The sequence below is a fragment of the Acomys russatus genome, chromosome 8 (genome assembly GCF_903995435.1).
Source record: "Acomys russatus chromosome 8, mAcoRus1.1, whole genome shotgun sequence".
Classification (NCBI taxonomy): Eukaryota; Metazoa; Chordata; class Mammalia; order Rodentia; family Muridae; genus Acomys; species Acomys russatus.
In genome coordinates, this window is record NC_067144.1 from 58,626,833 (window position 1) to 58,651,403 (window position 24,571).

General features: G+C 36.8%; 1 protein-coding gene across 1 annotated transcript; it reads left to right on the plus strand.

Moving 5' to 3' along the window:
- The first annotated feature begins 3,769 nt into the window (after positions 1–3,769).
- On the plus strand, positions 3,770–24,256 carry Chodl (chondrolectin). Its single transcript, XM_051150157.1, has 6 exons — positions 3,770–3,908; positions 12,441–12,750; positions 12,871–13,028; positions 16,576–16,662; positions 18,865–18,967; positions 22,945–24,256. The coding sequence occupies exons 1-6, from the start codon at positions 3,830–3,832 to the stop codon at positions 23,027–23,029; spliced, it is 822 nt and encodes a 273-aa protein (XP_051006114.1). The 5' UTR covers positions 3,770–3,829; the 3' UTR covers positions 23,030–24,256.
- The last annotated feature ends 315 nt before the right edge of the window (positions 24,257–24,571 follow it).

Here is a 24,571-nt window from a genome sequence, read left to right on the forward strand (position 1 = left end):
CTGGGGTAATTTTGGAGCTCAACTGTGTTTGCCATAAACTTTTCACTTACCTTTGACTGTTCTGTATGTATGTCTATAGAGAAGTAAGTGAACATCATGTGTTAACAAAACAGCTTAAAACATCATTTTTGCTTTCTCCTAAGTCCAATAACTGTGCAATACTTCTGCTGCAGGTTTTTATTTTTTTCTGAAACAGGTTCTCATTCTGTTGCTCAGGGAAGTGTAAACTTATGGGACTTCTCTTGCCTTACCCTCCTAGAGTTTACAAATTATTGTCATAAGCCACCATACTTGTCTATGGCATAATTATTTTGTTATTATTTTATTTTTATTATATTTTTAATATCTAAAACAGTATTTAAATTTAAAAATATTCTGATCATATTCTTCCTGTCACTCAAATACTTACAGTTTCTCTACCCCTCCTTACACACCCAACTTTAAGTTCTTTCTCAAAAACCAAAAATCCAATACAATAACAAATCCCACAAACCAAGAAAGCAGAATAAAATACAGCTCCTAAATAAATTAAGCTTTAAAAAAATAAAACACATAGAAAAATATATTAAGTCCATTATATGTTGGTCAACTACTGACCGTGAGGCCTGTCCTGGACATACCTGGTATCATTCTACTGGAGAAACTGTTGTCCCTGAGGCATAAGCAACAGTTAAGTTGTTAACACACTCTAGGCGCTAGATTTTTATTCACTCATAAAAGATGATTATAGTATAAATTCACTCATATATTGAATAGCTGTGAAGTTAGAGATAACCAAACCAAAATACATATAGCCATAGAGAGTAGTTAGATACTATGAAACTAAAGGGAAGAGATAGATCTCATTGGGAAAGAGAAATAGAATGGATAGCTCTGGATAGATGAGGGATGGATCAAGTCATGAGGGGAAGAAGAGTGGGATTGTGGGAGCGACTACAGGGAGAAACAGCTAAAATTCAGGGGCAGTTGAGGGATAGTATGAAAACTTAATACAGTAAAAAATTCTAAAGACCGATACAGAAATAGAGGTGAGCTAAATGAAATTGGAGTAATATTTTAGTCACATTTGATGAATATTTTAATATATATCTTCTACTATATTATATAGAGTAAATATTATAATAAGTGTAATATAAAATATAACCTATATGAAAAAAATTCTTTCCATGTTATTTATAGAAAATATCCACTTGTTTGTTCTATCTTTAAGACCCAAGTCAGGCTCCCTGAAGTTAGTGATGAGCCACCAAGACATTTATAGTGCTGGAGAAACTAACACACAAATAAAAAGTGTTTATTTGTCTGTTAAAGCCTTTTAAAATGTCATATAAATGAATAACAATACAAGACTGTATCTTCCTTAATATGTTAGCGTCTAGGAATACTGCTGGACCACTAAGTCAGTGGCTGGCCAGATTATGTTGATGTAATTCTGGCATGGAAGATAAAAGCCTATGAAACCATACTGAGTGTAGTTATCGCTGTTATTCAGATTTGATCAAGAGCTAAAACTATAGTTCCTCTTACCACCAGGGTTGACTTCAGCACTTTATGTCTTGGGTGCCAAAACCACTGAAAACTAAGAAGTCTGGTGCTCATGATACAATCTGCTGGGCTTCTTCCAACCAAGGACCATTTCATCATAGCACTTGGCTATTCCAGTATCTGGAAGAAGAGTGCGTAGTAGAGGAGAAGTTTCTCTTGGATTTATTCTAGAGGCATTAGTAAAAATTATAGTCATCAGCCAATGGGGATGACCACAAGTATAGCTCCATTTTTTTTCTTATTTCTTACATATAGCATGATACTTCGTTTACCCTTCTTCTATAGCTTGTTTTATACTGTGGTTGTGGTATCATTTACTCTCCCCATGCTGAACCATGAGCCCATGTCAGATAACTTTCTGACCAAAACCACCCAGTGGGTCCCACTGGTATGATTTCCAGGGCCCTCCTACAGCTCTGTGGCCTTGGAGGATTTTTGTTTGTTTGTTTTGTTTTGTATTTTTGTTTTTTGCATTTCTTATGTTCCATTCAAAATCCCAATAACATCGCCTCCTTGAAGAAATGAGCTTATGGTAGAAATAATATACTGTCTACCAAATCCAAATTTATCATTTGCCCATGGCCCTACAGTGAGATAGTGTATTCACAGCCAATGAAAAGATTATATATTTTATATATAGTTTTGAATTCTACTTTCATTAGTAAAGCAGATTTCATCATTAAGGATCTTCCAGTTGCTGAAATGTCTGATTTTTCTTGACTGGTCCTTATTGTGACAGTACATACTGCTCTTTTTCAAGAAAATGATCCGACAAACAGAGAATCCTTATTTCATATGAAAATCAAAGACAGGTAGACTCTGGAGGAAAGTGTGGAGCCCATTAAATCCTATTTAACACATCTTGATGCATTTAAGCAATGTGGTGGAGGTTGGGGCAATGGCTCGGCAGTTCAAACACTTGTCACTTAAGCAAAAGGACAGATCCCTAGAACCTGCATAAATGCCAGGTGAATGTCTATAAATGAATAATAATTTATAATAAAAAGCGTAACAGAAAATATGTCAGTTTTACTGAAACAGATTATGAGAATGTATTTTAGGTTTCCTGTCATGGACTGTATATAAACTCACACTATGTACTCCATTAAAGAGGTAAGCTAATTATTTATTGGCTTGTTACAGTACAGTGTGTCAGGTTTGGAAAGGTATATATTCCTTGAAGTGAGACTTATTTCAAATGGAACTCATACACTACTGATGGATGAGTTCAAAGAAATACACTCATTTTACATCCATGAAGTTCCCAACAATTCAGAATTCTTATTTTGCCTTGATTTTTTTTTTCTTTCTGGAGTTGTGAACACTAAAGATTGAAATTAGTTGAGGGAAAGCTTGTTTCCAAGATTCTTTTCAATTTGCTTCTGTGGCAATTTAGTCAAGCAACCTGCTTGGAAATAATCTATTTGTAGAACCTAGGTGGGGAAAAAGATGCCGCATTATATAATTCACTGAGCAAGTTTTGGCTCCCACTCTGCCAATCCATCTTAAGTAGTGGCTAGTGCCCTGCATCTCACTATACATATGATCAAGCAATTTAGCAGAAAAAGAGAAAGGCCCTGAAATTTGGCATCCAAGTGGGCATTTATCTCTGAGAAAACCAAATGGAGCCAACTTTTGCCTGAGTTTAATAGCAAAGCTGTCACATTTTACACAAATGAGTATTGAAGTCTGTTGGCAAATGGGAAGGGGGTGGGGACCTGGGAGTGGAGGAGGAGGGACTGCTGACTGGACTCTTTTCAAAGTGGCTCCAGTTTTTAGGGGAGGGGCCAGATGCTTCCCTTGGCAGGAGGGAGGAAGTAGTTAAAATGATTGCTAGCTAGGGGTTGGAACCTCGCGCGCTGGGTGTATATAAGACTGAGCAGCCAGCGCAGAGCGGCTGTTTGCTGCTGCGGCTGCGGCTGCTCTTAAGCCAGATCAGGCGGAACCTGAGAACGGAGCAAAGGCAGCTGCTTAGGTTTGCGCTAGGGCTCCTGGTTCACCTTTGCAACAGATACAGACACTGGAACCCTTAACCCCACCCCCTACCCCCAGACTCACGCCTGTGGTCTCCTGCACTCCAGCCTAGTGCCACAAGAGGCAGCCAGGCAGCAGGTCCCCACTGAAGGCGATGCTTGGAGGGATCCTAGCTCTTGTGCTGGGAAGAAGGCAGTAGTACCCAGCAGGAAAGCAAGGGGGCTGCTGGTTAGAGCCTCAGGTGGCTGTGCTGCGCGAGAGCATCGCCTTTTCTCCGCTGGACACCTGCTGCAGAAGTCTCGCCACCACCATGATTCCCATGGCCTCGCTGTTGCTGGGAGCTGCACTCCTCTGCGCCCAAGGAGCCTTTGCCCGACGGGTGGTCAGCGGTGAGTCAGGGCTGGGGTAGTTTCCGCCCAGCTTGGGACTGTGGGGGAAATAGGAGGCAATCTGCACTAGGGTGGGGACTCCTCGAGGAGTTGGAAAACTGTAGGGAGTCCAGCGGGACGGTGAAAAACGTGTTATCATTTCCTTTCATCCTCCCGCAAAACGGAAAAGTTTCAGATTTTTCAACTGCATTCTATAGCTACGGAGCAAGCTCTAGCTAAGTCCGCAGAAGCTCAGTCTCTTCCAGGCAAGATTCTCCACTTTCTTTGGAAGACAGTGAGTGGAACACAGGCAGGCAGGGTTGGGCACCTGTGAAAGGGGTGTGGTAGAGCTTAGGCAGACAGAGGATGAGCACTAAAGAGCTGCAGCATGGATGCCACCTCCTCTTGGCCTGGCTCCAGTCCAGCCAGAGTGCTCACAAGAATGGTTTCTGAGACCATCCCAGTTCAGATGTCTGAGTTTGCAGCCTTTGTTCTCAGGAGCACTGACAAAAGAAGAGGGGAGAGTCACTACCTTGTCGCCTTTGTTTTTGTACACTCCATTACAAGTTAGAAAACTTAGGAAACAGTCCATTGGAATTGGGTCGAGGTTTGGTTTGAGATGTACATGGTAGCGATTTTGGATTTTTTGCATACAGTAGGTGCACAATTCAGTGAAAGGGTAATGAGTCAAAATTGCCAAGCGTCCTAGCTTTGTCTCTGATTATTTTATTTATTTATTTATTTAATTTTTAGTGTTCATTGTCTAGTCATTTAAGACTCTTCAATGACTGAGATGACCGTGAACAGCACTGTATGTGACAGCTGAACAGTTACCCATAGAGAAAGCCCTTGCTATGCTCATCAATCTGTTTGCACCGAGTTTGTTGAATGTATACTGGTGTTTTAGGGTAATCTATTTGCTTCTGACATACAGGGTTGCTGGTAAAGAGACAGATGTGAGATGACAGAAACTTAATGAGCTTGGAAAAACAGTCTTTTAGGATGCAGCATATTCAGGCTGCCTCTGACCTTCCACTCAGCAATCCATGTGTTTCACTCAGTCAGCCTTAAGTCTATAGGTAACTGATCAGTCTCCAGTAGCTTTTCCACGGGGTGTTCAGAGCCTATGAGCTTAAGTCTTTGTTTTCCCTAATTTAGTTGAGGATAAACAACTTCATCTTTATCTATCTGGTGGCGCCAACTATATATTACATTCTTTTTTTGTGAGATTTTTATGCAAATTGCAGGAGACTGTGCTTTGAATATATGACTTAAAAAAAAGAAACATTTAACTTAATCAGTGTTCCTCGTTGTAGTCATATGTATATGCCTTGCAGTTCCAAGTGTGTGTGTGTGTTGTGTGTGTGTGTGTGTGTGTGTGTGTGTGTGTGTGCTTAATCCAGAGTAGTACTTTGTTGATGAAAAGTTTAATTTTCATTATACTTCTACATAAATTATTCCAAGCTTTCGGCTATGCTTTTCTTTAGCAATTTATAGGCATCTTGAAGGTGACATCTGGAAAATTTCTCAGTAACTGAGCATGATTTATTTGATTTAGTATAAATGATGATGCCGACTTGAGATTAGAACAATTAGTTATGTTTTCTTATGAATAATTTGATTGTCTTCACATTGAAATTTATCTATCTATAAATTGATTTATGAATTATAAGATTTGGTAATTTCTAGCTGTTATTGGCGGGGCAGACAGCAGCCTAAAATCTGTTATTTTTGAAGCAATATTTTCTAACATGTCCACTGTCAGCCTGTTGATGTTTGTTCAGAGTGGGGTAGCAAGCATTTCATGCCAGTAGGGACCAGTTAGCCAGTCTCCCCTGAAATGTGTGAAGAGAAGAAAGAGAACTTCTTTTCTCTCCACTATTTGGAAAATATTAGAACACATGGCAACTAATTTCTATTTATTGCATCTCAGCACAATATTTTGTCATTCCTGTGTGATATCAAACAAGCCCTTACCCACCATGCCCTCAAAACACAGACAGGGAGCAACTGACAGACAGTGACATGTCTTCCATGTTTTAAAACATTCAGCAAGATCTGTTTTAATACTTTAAACATACCATTTTAAAGAGGTAATATTTCAGGGATAAATACATTTCCAAAAGCTTCACTATCAGGTGGTCTACATAAAGTTTACTACAATCCGATGTGAGAAGACAGTACACAGACATACACAGAGGATGTTGATGATAATAATCAATGTATGTACTGAGTTTATGATTCACGAGAAACTAATTTGAGGATCTGAATTGTATGGTGAGTTCTTACTCCGCACAAATGTGTAGAGAACATCTGTTGCATCTCTTTAATCATCCACTTCAAAAAGTCACTGATGGTTATGATGTCTTTCTTCTGACAAAATTTAAGATGTTTCCTTATGGTAAAAAAAAAAAAAATGTACAAAGGGGTTGAGGTCTTTAGATTGGGAGGATATGTTTGGTAAGTGACATTTTAAAGAAACATTTAGAATATTTTAATGGAATTTTATTTGTTTCTTTTTTTAGAGCTTGAAGCATTAGTCCCCAACATCCTCATGCTGAGCTGGGGCAGTCACACTATTTCAAGGCACCCCACAAATTTCTTCAGAATTCTTCTACACGTGCATCTTTACCTCTCCTACACCTGAGATTAGAAACAAGGGTATTGGACCTGCTACTGACTTCAGCAATACATGTGCTCCATGGAGTCAGACATAATTTTTAAATATACAATTTACCAACCAATCTCTACCAACTTTTCTTAGACTTTAAGTAATTTTTTCCCATAACTTATCAGAGAATAAAGAACTCAATATTCACTAAAGAGAGACCTAACACACGGAACCAACGACATGTAGACCTCTCTTTTATATCATGTTGAGACCATGAAATACTGCATAAGTGATGATCAGTAAGTGGCTTTAAAAAGTAATTCAATAGTAAGAAAAATATAAATGAAACTGCAGAGCACATTCTAGCTTATAGAACAATTCCATGACATCATCAAAGCAGAAAATGATGACAGTGCAAGTTTCAAAGATGCAATTACTTTAAGTATCTCCTGGGCAAGAAAGAAGCAAATTAATCTTATTACTAGGCATTTAATAAACTACCCATTTATCATAAGCATTTTTCTTAGTGACTTTTCATCATTATCTTATGGTGGCAATATCTATACATTAATGCTAAAATTCATCTGTAATTAAAGAGGGTTCTGAAAGGGGATATCCAACTGATGTTTCGTTAGTAATTGTTATTATTTACAACTCTTTCCTGTGACAGATATTCACATGCAGGTGCATTCATATAGACTACTGTGAGGTGAAAGGTTTTTAATCTGTTTTAATGTTCTGATGGTACAACACACCATGAAAATCTGACTACAGCGACTCAAGTTAGGCTTTGTTTTATTAATAAAATAAAAAGCAGATGCAACCTATCATGCACACACACACACACACATTCAGAAATAGAGGTGTCCTCAAATTTATTATGATTTAATTATCGAGCATGGAAAATCTACACTCAGAAACAAGATCCCAATACATGACCCTGTGCTCATAGCAGCAATCAATAACCCACCAAAGGCTATAATAGATCAATGTCTCTAACACAGAAGAGATGCGTGGAACACACATTTATCAATATGTTTATTCATGAAGTGTTTTAACAGTCTGTTGTTTGAGACACATGTGGAGAAGCATAAACACCATGGGAAATTGGTAGCAGAAGCAATCAGCTTGTTTCCAAACCTGAGACTGCAATTATGAGCTGTGTCAACTTGGACAAACCAATAAACCCTCTCTGTGGTCATCTTTCCTTGTTTTAAAAATGGGATGAAAGAATTTGCATCATACAGTGGCTGGGAGGATTGAAAGGCTTTTTAATACAATTTGTGCCTTGTGAAAATGACAAGGGTAGGAGGAAGGCCTTAGCTTGGTAGGCCCTGTGTCTAGAGTTGAGCTTTTTAGAGGCAAAGACAAATTTTCTACTAGAGCAGTTTATCTGAACAACCTCTAAGTGTACACACACACACACACACACACACACACACGTACACTAAATATATATATATATATGTATATATACACTTAGAGGTTGTTCAGATAAATTGCTCTAGTAGAATATATATATGTATATATATATGTATATATATATATATATATATCAACTGATTCAATTTTCCCATTTCCTCTAAAGATGTGAATTGTAATGGAAGTGAGTTCTCATATTTCAAATTATTGATCAGTGTCAAACTAATATTATCAATTACTTATGTACGTTTTTAAGGAAACAAAACTGATCATAAAAGTTTCCTTCATTCCAATTTGAGTTCCGTTGGACTCAAAGCTCCTCTTTTTGACTGGCTTCTTGAATTCCCAAATCATATAATTACATGGTTTTCTAATTATATCTTCATATCTGTTTCAAATATAAACATTTAAAATATGAGACCACCCCCTTCTCAGAAAGCCTGTGGTGTTTCTTGGGAAGACAAATAAGGAAAGCTGCTGCCACCACCATCCCTGAAGTGATCAAAGATGGCAAATGTGATTCTCTTAGTGTAAGAGAATAGATTATTGTTACAGTGCACTCTGTAATTATGTAATTCAGAAAATTCATCTTGCATAACCAAATTAAGAAAGTGGTGTACATTTGATAACTGCAAGCAGAACACTTAATAAATGACACTCCTTTTCACTTAGTTGAAGATCAGTAGCTTTATTCTCAGAGATCACACAACATGTATATTGCAATATCACCTTGTGTTTTAGCTTCAATGGGGAGAGAAAGGAATCATGGTAAAGACCAACTTCTTGGTTCTTGGAGAATATCGAGTTTAATCAATCTGGCTTAAGTAAGCTTTATCATCATCTTGTTGTAAGCTTTATCATCTTGTAAGCTTTATCATCTTGTGTGTATGTGTGTGTATACATATATATACATACATATACACACATATGCATATATATAACACTAAATGATATATATGTCACACATATATACATAAAAACCAAATCGTTGTTTATATTCATGAAGAAGAAACCAGTTATAACTTTATGAGTTTATGCTTTGTTTTGTGTCATTGCCCAAACCAGTTTCAAACTTTGCCAACATTCAGGATATTTCATAACTATGAAAAACCACAATCTCTATTTATGGAAATAGCAACAGTCCATGAGTTGTGATAATGATAGAGATGTTTAATAGTTATTGCTAAAAATTGTATGTAATAATTACATGTAAAAGTTCACATCTAAGTTTGTGTTCAGTGTGTGTCCCTGTACATACAAACTTAATAGGGGTGAATATCTCTGCAATTGTATTCAAATTAACTGGAGAAAACAAGTAATTCTTAGATGTAGAGATTATTTAGTTTCAGGTGTACAATCAGAATATTTTCATAAAAGTAAGTACACAAAGCTCTCCTCGAGTTCTCTCTTTATCAATGTTTGTAGAATCTTTGTAGATACACCAAGAATTAAAGTATTTTCAACTAAAGATTCTGAATAGAGACATCTTTATAATTAGTATAAAGGTAGCCTTAGTGTAGCAACAACCACTGTCTGACTTACAGAAAAATTACCCCTCTCAAAAAATATTTCCAAAGATTTTATTTGAATATCATATTTGAAAATAAAAGCCAGGGAAAGCTTTTGTGTGATCACAGGGCAAGAAGGGAGGTCACCAAAATTGTTCTCCAAGACGGCTGGCTTTTCTGGTAGTGGGAAAGTCACATCAGAAGATGCACATTAGCAGAACTCGTCTGGGAATCGGGGCAACATTTGTTTCCCAGCTGTTCGAGTTCCACTGTGAGAGCAGCCAAATGGGATCAGCTGAAGTGCAGCAGCAAGCTCTGAAGCTCCAGCTTCTGCTCATTTTGCCACAGTATGGACTAAATGTGCACAGTAAGGTAGAAATCAGTAGTAAAGTGGAATTATATGTAAAGGCATTCATGCTGTCAGCATAAGCTGATTCTATATAAGCCATAATAATTTTGCAGTATGTCTATAATTTCTCCCTGACCTGGTAATAGCTTTTTAGTTCAAACATGAAGACTCAGCTGATACTCACCCAAGGTCCTTTGGGGTTAACACGTCTATTCTAGTTGATGAAAGGTCTATGTCTTGATCCCTTCAAGATTTCTCTTTTGTGCCACCATCATCATCTTTGTTCATTTATTGAGATCAGGGACCACTTCATCTATAGGGAAAGATTGCCTGGTATAGAGTGCCAAGACTAGCAATTGTTCTAGGATCCATGTAGTGCATGTAGTGGTGAACTGTTTCTTTTTCTAGGCATTATTACTCATTTTCTTTACAATGTATCATAATAGTATTAGAAATTTCCACGACATGTTTAAGTCCTCTTGTGCGTTCTAATATAAGTGTTCTGTTAATTTTATAAATGAGTGAATTTCAATTATATTTTATATCTTCACCATGTATGCCAGTCGATATCTTACCTTTTCATAAATCAAAGATAATGACTAGTAAATTGTAGCATATAAATCATATCCAGGTAGCCTCTTAAGGAAGGTGTCCTGGTTTTGTTATATATAAATTACCCCAAATATCCTGTTGTTCTGTTTTTCTGTTGAGATCTTGCAAGCAATCTTTAAAAAAAAAAATTAAAATGCTTGAGTAAAATTCAATGCTAAATGTCTTAGGGGTGAAAATTGGGTACTTGAATACTCGGGAAAAAGTAGCTAAGATATAGTTGGAAACGTAGCAATATGTAAATGATGTACTAGATGAAAATAGGATCAGATCTTGCTTCTTAAAGGCAATAATAAAAATATAGGCTTATAAGAATCATTGGAATCTTATAAGGAAAAAAACTTTATTTCAACTTTTAAGCAACAATATTACCACAAACCTAATAAAAATAAAATTATACATGACTTACAATAGGGCTAAGCATTGTTATTTCCATTGCCTCCTTTCAATAATTATTTATTTCATTCCTATTTGTCATTTCCCATGGAATTTCTACTGATATGTTGATTTTTTTTTTTTGTTCAAGTTAGTTTAGCCTGCATATAACTTTGTTTGTACTTTTCAGTGTGTACCTCCTGAGTTCAGATACCAGTTAGCTGGCTTGTTTGTACTGCTGAAATAACTATGTTATGTTTTCATTTTTGTGTGGGTCCTGAATGCTTATCACTTAAATACTGTTGGGAGGTTAATGGTCTTCTGCCAGTTTCTGCTCTCTCCTACTTTGCATGTCATTCGAGATCACAAACTGAAGTTTCAGGAGCTGGGGGAATGCTGCAGTGTTCGTGTGTTGTTCTGCATGACAGACTGTAATTAAGAGAACAAACTGTAAATGCTTCATTGAACACAGTATTTGAGCATGACCCCTCCTCCTACAGCTGATGACTTTTTGTGTAGGCTACAAAATTAAATAGAAAGTGTCAGAGAATGTAAAATGTTTTATGTGAGTTCTGGGAGTAAAATCTCAGATCCTCATCCTTGCACAGTAAAAACTACCTATAGACATCTTCTAATATCCATAGCTTTTCATAAATTAAAAATAATAGACCAGGAAGCTAAATTTTGTGATATTATTGGATGAGAAAGCACTTCTTATATATTTTTGTCAGAACTTTAATAATTTCACACAATGCATTTTTATTATAGTTATCCCAACTCTTTCCCTTAACTCCTCCAAGATCTGCCACCACCACTCTACCCCTTCCCAATGTCATGATGTGCTCTTTAAAACTAATAACTGAACAACTGTAATAATTGCTGTCTATTTACTTCTTGGAGTATGGATACCATTCAAACATATCTGAACCACTAGAAGCCTCGCCATTAAAGCAAACTGACTGCTTCTCCCCGAGAAACTATCCATAGTTTCCCAGGCAGAGATGGGGCCTCATGAGACTCTCCCTGCTCCATGCTAAAATTCTGACTGATGTCATCCTGAGCAGGTCTTGTGCATGTGACTACAAATGCTGTTAGTTCATGGCTAGTGATTCTGTCACTTCTGTAAGACAGTTTTGATCTGATCTTCCCAAGCTTTGGTTCTTACATTCTTTCTACACCCTTTTCCATAATAGTATAAAAAACCTTGGATAGGAGGGTCTGATATAGATGTCATATTGCCAGCTGAGAACTCCATAACCACTCATTCTTTTAATTTTGACCAGTTGTGAGTTTCTGTGATAACTACCATCCACTGCACAAAGACACCTTCTACGAGTAGAGACATGAGTTTAGAGGGAAGCTTTGATAATATGTCTATTCACCAAAATAACAGTAGTAGGTTCATTCTTATGGCCTGTCAGCTCCCAAGTTATTAGTTCTTGACCAACTTTGCAATATTAGGCATGTGCTTTTTCCTGGAGAGGTAGGACTTAAGTCTAATCATAGAGTAGTTGTTTGCTCCCATAGCTGTCATGCCACTATTGCACGAACATATTTTGGAGAAAAGAATTCTTGATAGCATTTCCTGTTTTGAATTGTTCTTTTATTGTGATTAACATCAAACTGAGGAACAGAGACATCATAATTACTTTATTTATATATATATTTTTTTGTTTTAGGTCAAAAGGTGTGTTTTGCTGATGTGAAACATCCCTGCTACAAAATGGCTTACTTCCATGAACTGTCTAGCCGAGTGAGCTTCCAAGAAGCACGCCTAGCTTGTGAAAGTGAAGGAGGAGTCCTCCTCAGTCTTGAGAATGAAGCTGAACAGAAGTTAATCGAGAGCATGTTGCAGAACCTGACAAAACCTGGAACAGGGATTTCAGATGGTGACTTCTGGATAGGACTTTTGAGAAGTGGAGATGGCCAAACATCTGGTGCCTGCCCAGATCTCTACCAGTGGTCGGATGGAAGCAGCTCCCAGTTCCGGTAAGCTATGACTGGATTCTAAAGTGTTTATGGGTTCCCTGCAGGAGTCAGAAGTGCCCTGATAACTAGAAACACTCCGACCACATGTTTCTAAGTGTCCCCATGACTCTCTATTTGTAGAAACTGGTACACCGACGAACCTTCTTGTGGAAGTGAAAAGTGTGTTGTCATGTATCATCAACCAACTGCCAATCCTGGCTTAGGAGGTCCCTATCTTTACCAGTGGAATGATGACAGGTGCAACATGAAGCACAATTACATTTGCAAGTATGAACCAGGTAAGAGACATCCATTGCTATAGCCGATTTTGTGCATGTTTGTTCACAATTAGACTTTGTCTTTAAGGTGTCCAGTCTTTCTCCATTATTCCTGGGAAAGAGGCATTACCCACAAGCTTGTCCTCTTAGTGTAATGAAGCACATTGTTTGCAGCAAAGTAAACCTAACAGTGGGCTGAATAAAAGGAAATAGGTATAAACATTTGTTGGGAAAGGTGTTTCCAAGAGAAAATAATAATTTATACAAGGACCAAATTGTTCTCTTGTACTCATACCTGGAAGTGACAAATGTCTATGAGAAAATAACTTAAAAGCTTATGAGAACATGGGGAAAGTAGGAATAAGCTACCAGAGGTGCCTACAAGTGTACACACTCATGAACCATGGTTCCTTGGTTTATTCCTGGTTAACTTAGGGGAGTGAAGCAACTTTCTCTGGGCACATTAGTTCATTACGTCATAGCATAATGCTTGCTATGTGGTCCTTTACCTGAGTGTGACTCTTTGCTCCCTAGTTAAAAAGAGTATGGTTACATGACACATTCTTGTTCTGGTTTGTATCCTTCGAAAAATGACACTTTTGTCAGTTTTCCTTTGAAGTATTCAGTTACTTGTCATGCATAGCAACTGGGAAAATTACCCTGACCCTAGGCACATTACTGTGGTTTCCTGCTAAATGTAGTGAAATTGAGTTACTTTAATAAGACACCTCAATTGAATTAGACTTTGAACTAAAAAGGAGTAATCAAAGATGTGTCAACTTATATATTTGATCATCTTAGACACTCAGGTTAGAGACTTAAGACTTGACATATTTATTTTTTTTCTATTTTTCTCCACAATGTTGAAAAGGATCATTTTAACTTTTCTGAGGATTGTCAGCATGACCTCATAATATGTGCCCATAGAAGGCAATTATAACCAAGTACCAATGTTCCTGTCATTCTCTTGAAATTACACAATTTCTTTTCTCATAAAGCCATGAAGTACAAGGGATTATTGGATTAGAATTACCCTTCTCTTATGTTTATATTGCTCTTGAGTATATTAGCCAAGTTTTTATATCCCTGGTGAGTTTATTCTTTGCCCTTGGTTGCTAAATCTGTCATTACACTCTTGGAAGCCTTTGCAAAACTAAGTCTGTTATTCATTTATATTCTTTCTCATTGTGTCTTAGAGAAATACAGTTGAAATTCTATGACATTTTAAATTTGCTACAACACTTAACATTTATTAATTAGGATTTTTAAAGCAATGAATGTAGCTGGGTAATATGTAAATATGTACATATGTATGTATATATGTATTATACCCTTGATCACCTTGAAATTCATTATTTACGTCCATATTTTTACTCTTTTATACTATCTAGTAGCATGATCAACAATGTTGAAAATGTTTTAAAATATTTCCCTGCTTATTCATGAGTGGGATGTTTCAATTTTACATTTTCCCTCTCCTCTATACACATATATGGTGTTCTTTTGTTTCAATGAAATAATCCATGTTTTTGCTAGTATTTCTAAATATAATATTTATGAAAAGCTCACTTTTGGGGGCTGGTGAGATGACTCAGCAGAGAAGGTCACTTGTTGCCAAGCCTGAAAACTGATTTCAATCCCGGGTATTTGTATGATGAAGGGAGAAAATCGGCTCTCTCCACCTGTTTACTAGCTTCCCCATGCACATCATGGCGCTCATGCCCACCATGCTGCACAAAATAGATGTACGTTAAAAATTAACATTGCCGTATGAGCTTTTGCTTTTAGATAGAAATAACATATATAGAATTAGGTCACTAGGTTTTTATTTTGTTAACAGTTACATTAAAGTTTGTTTAAAATGTCTTAAATGTAATTAGTTTGTTGATGAACTACATGTTTTTATAAATTGCTCCAAAACATCAGTTGACACCACTGTTTAAACTACTGGTGAATCAAGATTGTAGGATAATGAGAGGAGTGAGCATCCTTTAAAATAGTTTTACGTTTCAAAGAATGCAGAAAATGCCCTATGTGACCATTTTTTTGTGTCCATGAAATGACAAAACTAAATGATAAATTAATTTTTTTGAACAATGAAAATATTTATAGTTGTTTTTTTCCTGTTGTTATTGTTTGTTTTTTGTTTGTTTTTAAAGGCAGGACTTTATTCTATGACCAAATTTGGCACAGAACTCAAAATATAGCCCAGGATAGCTTCAAACTCATGGTGAACCATTGGACTTGTCATAAAGAAAGGAATGTTATTCCTCATAGAGGAAATATATAGTTTATTACCCTACCCCAAAGAGATTTATTAAGGAATAAACCATCAGTGATACCATGTTGGGACTCCTGAAGAAAGATAGCTTTCCATTTTCCTTCAGTTCCAAAGAAGAGCTCCATTTAGAGCGATACACATCCTAAATAGCATGAGAGACATTCTGAAGGAAAAGCTCCTTAGATTCTCTTCCCCACGAGAGCATTAGAGATTCTAGCCGATTAGAGATAGGCAGCAAGACAAAGGTCGTACAGGAGAAATAGTTCCTTCAGGTCAGGAGAAACAAGGGAACTCCTTGGTCTTACAATGTTTCAGATGTGAAGTTTAGGGTCTTGATGGGGTGCAGGGCACTACACCATGTGGCCTAACCTGGGTGCCAGGAGATTTCATGGAGCCATGCCACTAGATAAGGATAGTCCTAGATTAAGATTTGGAGATGGGCAGTGGGATGGAGGCCTTGTAGTTAGTTATAAGTGGAAGGAGACTTCAAGGCTTGCTTATCAACTTGAGTGTGCTTCACTACAGTAGGGGGGTGGTGGGCAAGTGTGGTAGCTAGAAGACTTGTAACTTGTTCCTGGCCAGCTAGGTTTTTTTCTCACATATATGATTTATTTCGGCCATACTGTTAATGTAACAATTGGTTTCAAAGAGGAAAAGTTTATGAGATTGCAGTACCAGACCATGCTAAGAAATCTCAAGAATGTCTTATGCATTTGGGAATTGAAAGATCTAAACACACAAAGCTAGAAAAGAAACAAAGTGTAAATCTTAATTTACTGCTATTGAAGGGGCCTTATTGGAATGCACATCTAAGGATGTCATTATTTGTGTAGCACAGACATACTCCTCATATGGCCAGTGCTTGCATCAGCCTTGCCACATGCAACTATGCAGTTATCTGCTAATTATTAGTGAACAGTAAAGGCTGCTACATGGAGAATTTTACCTCTGCCACCTTTTGAATTATTGTTTACCTCTGCAATATTGGGCCTCTTTGTCATTACTGACTGTAACAGGTAGCCTTAAGCACTGCACCACTCTTTGTTGCCAAATAAGGTTTGGGTTATAGAAGGAATTCATTAAGTTAGTTATTTTCTTTAGACATAATTAAATATTGACTACTGTTAATTAATTTTGGTACATTTAAATTCAGAACATATATTTGACAATGATTTATGCAGAAATCAAAATTAACCTTCTTTCTTGTTTACTGATACACTTTTAAATCAACATTTGCATTTTCTTTGTTTAATTATTATTCATGATTCCTGTGCTAATTATTTACAGAGATTCACCCAACAGAGCCTGTTGAAAAGCCATATCTTACAAACCAACCTCTAGATGCCCAGGACAATGTGCTTGTTACTGAAGCAGGTGATTCTCTTCTGTATTTCCTCCTCCTCCTCCTCCTTCTTCTTCTCTAAAGATTTTATATTATTTTGGGGAATATACATTTATATTATTACACATGAATAAAAATTACATACAGCAAGAAGAACCATAAAAGATCAGGGATTATATGAATGCTACATTCATGGTGTTTTGGCTAATCGTATTTGGCAACCTTGTGGAAAACATCTTTTCTATCTTGGTGTGCCTTCTTAACTCTCACCTAAAGACCTGTGCTTTGAACCAGTGCTTCATGTTGGCCCCAGTGAAATTTTTCTTGTAGTTCACGGATTTGATACATTAATTATGGGCCTACATGCATTTACTTTTTAATTACATTAGAAATAATTATGCAATCACAAATTTTCAATAGAATATCTTTTCTTAAATTTCTCACTTCAAAAGGAAGTATCTAGCATGAAACCAGGTGATCAACATTAAGGCCTGTATTTACAAAGCATTTCCAAATATAATGTAGTGCTTATCATGTATGTTGGCATATTTAATAGCTTGGAACAGTAGTTTGCAGCTGAATGTACAGGGATTGTCTGAGGTAGAGTTGAGGTATAAAATATGCCTCATATAGCTTCTATAGACTTCCCTTGTGTAAATTCTTCTATCTGACCCATTTCAAGCTATCACTATGATATCACTAGATGACATGTTGGAAGAAGTGCACATAGTAGGCTCTCCATCCCATTGCCACTCCTCAGTGCATGTTCCATATTAGCCAGCAACTCCTCTTTAATTACTTGACCTAATTTTCAACATGACCTAAAACCAGATAGACTTGTTTATATTTAATGTTTATCCTATTTATTTCCTTAATATTGTGTTTCAAAATCAATAACTCATAGATAACACCTTATATTTTTATTAGTAGTATTAGACATGATAACAGTAATTCAAAAAAGCAATCTTTAAAAGATTTCATGGACCCCTGGAAGATTCAGAAGAGAGGCTGAGCACGCCACAAATACGATACTCAGCATTTGATCCTACTAGACAGTTGTGACCTCAACCTTGTGGAAAACATTCCCATGCATGCGTGTGAGTGCACACAGGCACACACATGTGCATACACACACACACACACACACACACACACACACACACACACACACACACCACACATACACACACAGTAAAGAAGGATTAGGGAGAAGGATCTGTGAGAATTTGGAGTGGGCAGTGAGGAGTGGCTTGGAGTAGAATAAAGTGCATTTATATATGAAGTTTAAAGAGGTGTTAAACAGCAGCACATCTCTGAATTGCCTGTCACTAGATCTCATTGAATACACTCCTTAGCAAAAGAAAGGAAAAGCAGTGACGTGAATTCATTATGGCCATTTTTTTCAGAATCATTAAGATTTGTGATATTGTTGACTAACGTTCAGTTTAAAAGCCAAATGCAATGTCCCTCAGTTCATTTTCCTTATATAGACAGGCATGTTAAGCCTTTAGGCCTTTTATGTTTCAGGTATCTGATTCAACATCATTGATAATTTGTAAATGTAATTAAAATTATTAGTAAATAATTAAACTGTAGTATTTTTCCTCTTATAATAGTAGCATCATGGTTAATAAAGTCATTTCATGCTCTGTAGGTCTTGAGTGTTGGTAATTTTCTTTAAAATCTACTAAGAATACCCGTCACTATGGAGAGTGATAGAATGGCTTATTTTCAGAATTTAATTAAATCATGTCATTGTCTCCAGAGTCTTATGTCTCTGGGTTATGACTGCATCACTACCTAGTATTTGCTTATTGTCATTTAATCCCAGATATGTTTTGTCATGACACTGTGCTTATTGGCTGAGATAATTCATTATCTGCTAGATCAACAATGATTATAGTAATTATTATTCCTTAATATAAAGTCCAATGATTCGGAATAATTAATAAAATGAGACAGCTAAGATTATTGTGTTAGGAAAATTAGCCCATATATGAATTGCAAATGTAATAGAAAATTTAGAAGCATGCATATTTAATTGGGTATGTCAACCAGGACATTACAATTTTTTTTCAAAACATCCATGTATTTTTCAAAAGCTCTTGTACTAGGAATTTACGTTTTTGGTAACAATTCCATTTTACCTTAATCTTTAGGGACATTTGTTCATAAGTGCTGTTAGATTCCTTCCTGAGCTATCACTGGATGCTAAGACTGTTTTCCTTTTGTAGGCATAATTCCCAACCTAATCTATGTTATTATACCAACGATCCCATTGCTCTTACTGATACTGGTTGCTTTTGGAACCTGCTGTTTCCAGATGCTGCATAAAAGGTAAAAACCGTATTTCAGTCAGGATAATGAACAACAACAACACAACAACAACAACACAACAACAACAACAACACACCTTTAAATATACTTTGAGACATCTTTTTTAAAATGTCATTATGTCATTAACTTATATTAAAGAGTTTTAATGTTCTTAGCTGTCATTAAAAATCCAGCACATCAAGCTAGGACATACTAGGATTACACGAGGTGTCCAGTGTCTTCTTTAAACCTCACAAGTCCTGGGTATTGTTTGCCTGCTTGTGTTTTGTTTTCTTTTTTTCAAGTCAGGAAAATGGTGGGTCATTCTCAAGTGTCTTGTATTGCACAGTCAACATATGTGGTGGATCTGAAGTTTGAATGCTTGGAATCATATGAGAATGTTCTATACTATCTGGTCTCTGGATTGTTAGATTAAAAATGTGATATTAAAGCCTCTCAATCTCAATCTCAAGTTACATGGAAGGCTTTGTTTTATGGTTAAAGAACTGATCAAAAGATTGCTTGCATCAAGGAAGGCCCTTCAAATGAAATCATTTTTGTTTTATCACCTTTTTCTTAAATTAATTCAATTAAGTTAATTAAATTAATGAAAGAACCTGAAATGTAGCAACCTTTAAAAGAATGTTAGTTATAAATGATTAGTATGGATTTATAAGTGATCTAATCTAGGCATGCCTGGTAGCACATGCCTGCAAGTCAGAAACTCGCGAGCTTAGAGTTTGTGTCTATGAGTTTGTGTCCACGAGGGCTACATACATAACAAGAACATTTTTAAGCATACAATCAAGCATACCCTTTCAACCAAATCAAGCCCAACAAAACAAAAACAAAAGCAAAACTCCAAAAAGAAATAAAGTCAATTAAAACAAAAACTCTAACATACTTGAAAACATAGAAATCATTTAAGATAAAAATAAGGGCTGGTCTCTCATTTAGAGTCCCAATAGGATGCCCTCCCCTCTGTCCCAGTTTCCTGGTAAGTGAAGGCTTTCGTGGGACATGCCCCTTGGGCTAGTATGCAGATATAAGTGAGTATATACCATTTGATTCTTTCTGCTTCTGGGTTAACTCACTCATTATGATCATTTCTAGCTCAATCCATTTATCCACAAATTTCGGGAATTCCTTGTTTTTAATAGCTGAGTAGTATTCCATAGTGTATATGTACCACAGTTTCTTTATCCACTCTTCTACTGAGGGACACTTAGGCTGTTTCCATGTTCTGGCTATTATGAATAAGGCTGCTATGAACATGGTTGAGCAAATGTTCTTGTTGTGTGCTGGAGCATCTTCTGGGTATATTCCAAGGAGTGGAATAGCTGGGTCTTGAGGAAGCCCTATTCCCATTTTTCTGCAATAGCACCAGATAGATTTCCAAAGTGGCTGTACTAGTTTGCATTCCCACCAGCAATGAAGGAGTGTTCCTCTCTCCCCACATCCTCGCCAGCATGTGGTGTCGCTTGAGTTTTTGATCTTAGCCATTCTGATGGGTGTAAGATGGAATCTCAGAGTTGTTTTGATTTGCATTTCCCTGATGACTAAGGAGGTTGAGCATTTCTTTAAGTGTTTCTCAGCCATTTGATACTCCTCTGTTGAGAATTCTCTGTTTAGTTCCAAGCCCCATTTCTCAATTGAGAGACGCATGGGAGAATAGCAAAATAAAAGGATCCAGAGGGTCCTAGAAATCTACAAGTAGAACAATATGATAGGCAGATTTGGGCCCAGGGATCCCGCTCAAACTAAGGCACCAGCCAAGGACAATACAGGAGGTAAACTTTAAACCCCTTCCCAGATCTAGCCAATGGTCAGAATATTCTCCACAGTTGAGTGGAGAGTGTGATATGACTTTCTCACGTACTCTGGTGCCTCACATTTGACCATGTCCCCTGGAGGGGGAGACCTGGTGGCACTCAGAGGAAGGACAGCAGGTAGCCAAGAAGAGACTTGATACCCTATGAGAATATACAGGGGGAGGTAATCCCCCTTAGGAACAGTCATAGGGGAGGGGAATAATGGGAAAATGGGGGGGGGGAGGAATGGGAGGATACAAGGGATGGGATAAACATTGAGATGTAACAAGAATAAATTAATAAAAAAAAAAAAGACAAAAAAAATAAGGGCTGGTCAAACAAAGTTTGGCAAATTAGTATTTTATTTTGAGACCCTCCTCATTAAAAGATATGTAAAATTCATTTTCTAACATCGCATATACAATAGATACAATAGAAAATGTTTTCTTTCCCTAATTCCTAAGAGTATGGATGCAATCATGTTTGATTTCTCATTGGAAAAGCATTAGTGTAGGAGGATTGCAAATCTCCTCTTAGCTCTGACAGACTATTAAAACAGCCATTTAAAAAGCAAATCTGTTAGTAAATATTAAATATATGATCCAAACATTCTCACTTGTCAAATAAAATGTTAGTGTGTTGAGCAACAGCATTGCCTCAAAGGTTTGTTTTGTTTTTCCCAAAGAGTGGCTTTATTCGTTCAAAAGATCTGTGGCTGTTTGCGCTTGTTTGAAAACTTCAGAGTGAAAAAATAAACCAAAATTGGGCACTTTCAGTTTCCAAGATGAGCTAAAGTCCTTTGATCATCATTCTTAGATCCTCCCCTTTTCCTTTCTTCCAGGAAAGCAAGGAGAAACTTCATCAAAGACTCCACTCCATTATCATCTGAGTGCCTTGCAGAAAGCTTAAATTCCAATCTGGTACCCATGGCAGTTTCTCTCATTCCATACCATTTCCAAAATAACTCTTCTTCCCCTAGCTGGTAGAACATTTTTAGTGAAATATTAATTACAATTGAGGCCATGTTGATAAGTTAACTACTTTTCTTACTCTTTAAAATACTCTCCTCTTCATAAACTTTGCCTACCTTATTTTCTGTTCATGATAGATATACTTGGTAGAATTAAGTTTTGTTGATATTATTTATTTGAAGGAATATCCATAGGACATGTAATTTGGGGTTATATTAATCGTAACAACAACACCCAAATTGATATGAACCAAGTATTGTGCATTGTAATGTTTGAGGCTTTAGAAAGAGTTTCTTTTTGCCTTTAAGGAGTTCTGCAAATCTGCAGTGTGGTGAAATAGTGCAGAGGTGTGTCTGTGAGGGTGGCAAAAGCTGTTAGAGGTTGAAGTGTGGGTATCTAGGGACAGAAGTAAGTACTAAATTCAGGGACTATGGACAGACCAGGGGAAGAGTATCTCCAGGAAACCGAAGCAAAGAAATGCAAACATTGACATGTAATCTGGTGGAGAATGACTTGGGAAAACATAGAACCAGGCACTTTTTCAGGATCATGAATTCTGACCACTATGGGAAAACAATCAGAAGCCAGGCCCAGGCTATTATGGGAGTGGAGGTCCATTTCTAGATGACAGAAGTTACATGTCAGACATACTTTAGAGGAAGAAATCACAAGCTCCTAAGTTGCCAAATATTCATCTGCCTTGCCCATCCATTGGCTTGAGAGAGAGGCACAATTGATCTTTCAGCACACAAATGACTTAAGTTCAGTTTAGGAAGACTGATGGTAGGAGGGCAATAGGAGGTTTCTTAGACTCAGGACCAGAGCATGTGATTGGATAATTTGACACTATTTGTATCAGTCATTACATTAGAGAGCCCATAAAGCAAAACTCAGAAACCTGACCAACGAAAACAAAGTTTATTGGGAGAAAATAGGAAGTTGCGGTTCTCCGTCAGGCATTGCTACACATAAGTGTTTGAAGCCTATTGTGAGTCAACACATGCAGATATGTTTGTTTGCCTGTTTTCAACACTTGTAAGAACTGTTTGTCATCTCTACACACTGGGATAATCTAGACTTTTCTTTTAGGAATGAAAACTATGCTGATATTGAAAAGAAGGACTCATAATTTCTGTCTTATTATCTTCTTTGGACCCAGACAAGTCCAGTTTGATATGATTCAGAAACTGAATTTATTTCTTTTTATATTTTTCAGTAAAGGAAGAACAAAAACTAGCCCGAACCAGTCTACACTGTGGATTTCAAAAAGCACGAGAAAGGAAAGTGGCATGGAAGTATAATCATTAACTGACTTTGCTCTGGAAAGTAAAAGTAGTTTTGTAATTCTTGATCAGTGTAAGGAATGGCATCATTAGCTTGGAATGGCTTGAAATCTCACAGGATCTGCAAGATGAACTGTAAGCTCCCCCTTGAGGCAAATGTCAAAATAATTTTTATATGTTCATAGTTTCACTTACAAAATACTCTGAGTTAATCATAGAGTAAGATCTGTTTACTTTGCTAAAGGATACACCCAAACTTCATGTAAATGAAATGGACCATGCAGATAAAATTTCTGTGCGTCCGTCTGGAATCCCTGGGTTGGGAATAGGCACTTTTGCTTTTTCTCGCCTTCATAATTTTTGATCTATTTCATGTAACATAGATTGTATTCAAATTTATGGTGTGAAAAACATTTTACCTTTGCAAACGTGTTTGATAAAAATAGAGTGTTCTGATATTTATATTTATGGCATTTCATTTCTATGTACATACTGTTTTGATTAAATACTGAACTCACACAGGCACAAATCTTTCCATAGGGAACATTTTTCTTTTGCAGAAATAGCTCATGTTCTTTCCATTTCTCTGTTTTTGGTTTCAATAAGTTTTAGGAAGTCTCTTCAGAAATAAGAAACTATTTCATTGACTGTGCTATAAATCTGCTGAAACACTTTACTTAGAGGCAAGAACTGTCTAACTTTTATTGTGCAAGACACGTGCCTTACAAGTATTCTTAATTTAAAATTAAACAGATTTTTGTAATAAATTATCTTTACTAATAGTTGTATAGACACCAATGTAATTAACCTTGAAAACAATGACATCCACAGTACAAATCACAGATTTTCACATGTTGCCTATAGAATTGCAAGTAGATCTCTGAGTGTTGGGAATCAATGTGGATCCTCCCTCTCAACAAAACAGCATTGCTCTTTGAAGGCTTGGACTGACTCTGGAGTCCAACAGTAGCAGTTTAGCAAAGGTTTTCTTAACTGAATTTAGGCTGTACTGATATATAAGGCCGAATGGTTTCCAGTAGTGTGATGCTAAGCAGAACACACTGATATTAAAGTTTTTTTTTTAAAAAGGAAAAACAAAACTACAAATCACATCTATTATTGGGCCATGGACTAGAGGTCACTGATGCTTGGATATCTTTGATGAGTGTTGTTTATGGATGTGAGCTGTGGCTTCCTTCTGTCTGCTGGACTTTCTTCAACACGTAGCACGTGTTCTTCTCAAGAGAGAGAGAAAGAGTTGTAACTATTTTGTCTTCAAATGTCCCTGTGTTACTTTTAACCAAATAAAGAGTTCTTGTTTCTGAAGAATGACCACTGGTGTTGTCTAAGTTTTTAAGTGAACTAAGTAAGATGTGTTTCATGGCTACCTGGAGATGAAAACAAGCAGTGCATGTGTAGAACGTGGTAGACAAGTGTACAGAGTGAACAGAAAGTTTCTTTCCGACCCCCCGTCAGTCTTTTTCAGTTAGACAATAGAGCAATTCCTTAAGTTGACTTGGTTTTCCAAACAAGAGGCAAAAGCAGTCTCTGATTTTATTT

Excerpts from the sequence above, each read along its gene's own strand:
- Chodl (XM_051150157.1), top strand. The coding sequence starts at position 3,830 with ATGATTCCCATGGCCTCGCTGTTGCTGGGAGCTGCACTCCTCTGCGCC. Across the intron at positions 13,029-16,575 it reads CATTTGCAAGTATGAACCAG|AGATTCACCCAACAGAGCCT; the intron begins GTAAGAGACATC and ends AATTATTTACAG. Across the intron at positions 16,663-18,864 it reads TGTGCTTGTTACTGAAGCAG|GCATAATTCCCAACCTAATC; the intron begins GTGATTCTCTTC and ends TTCCTTTTGTAG.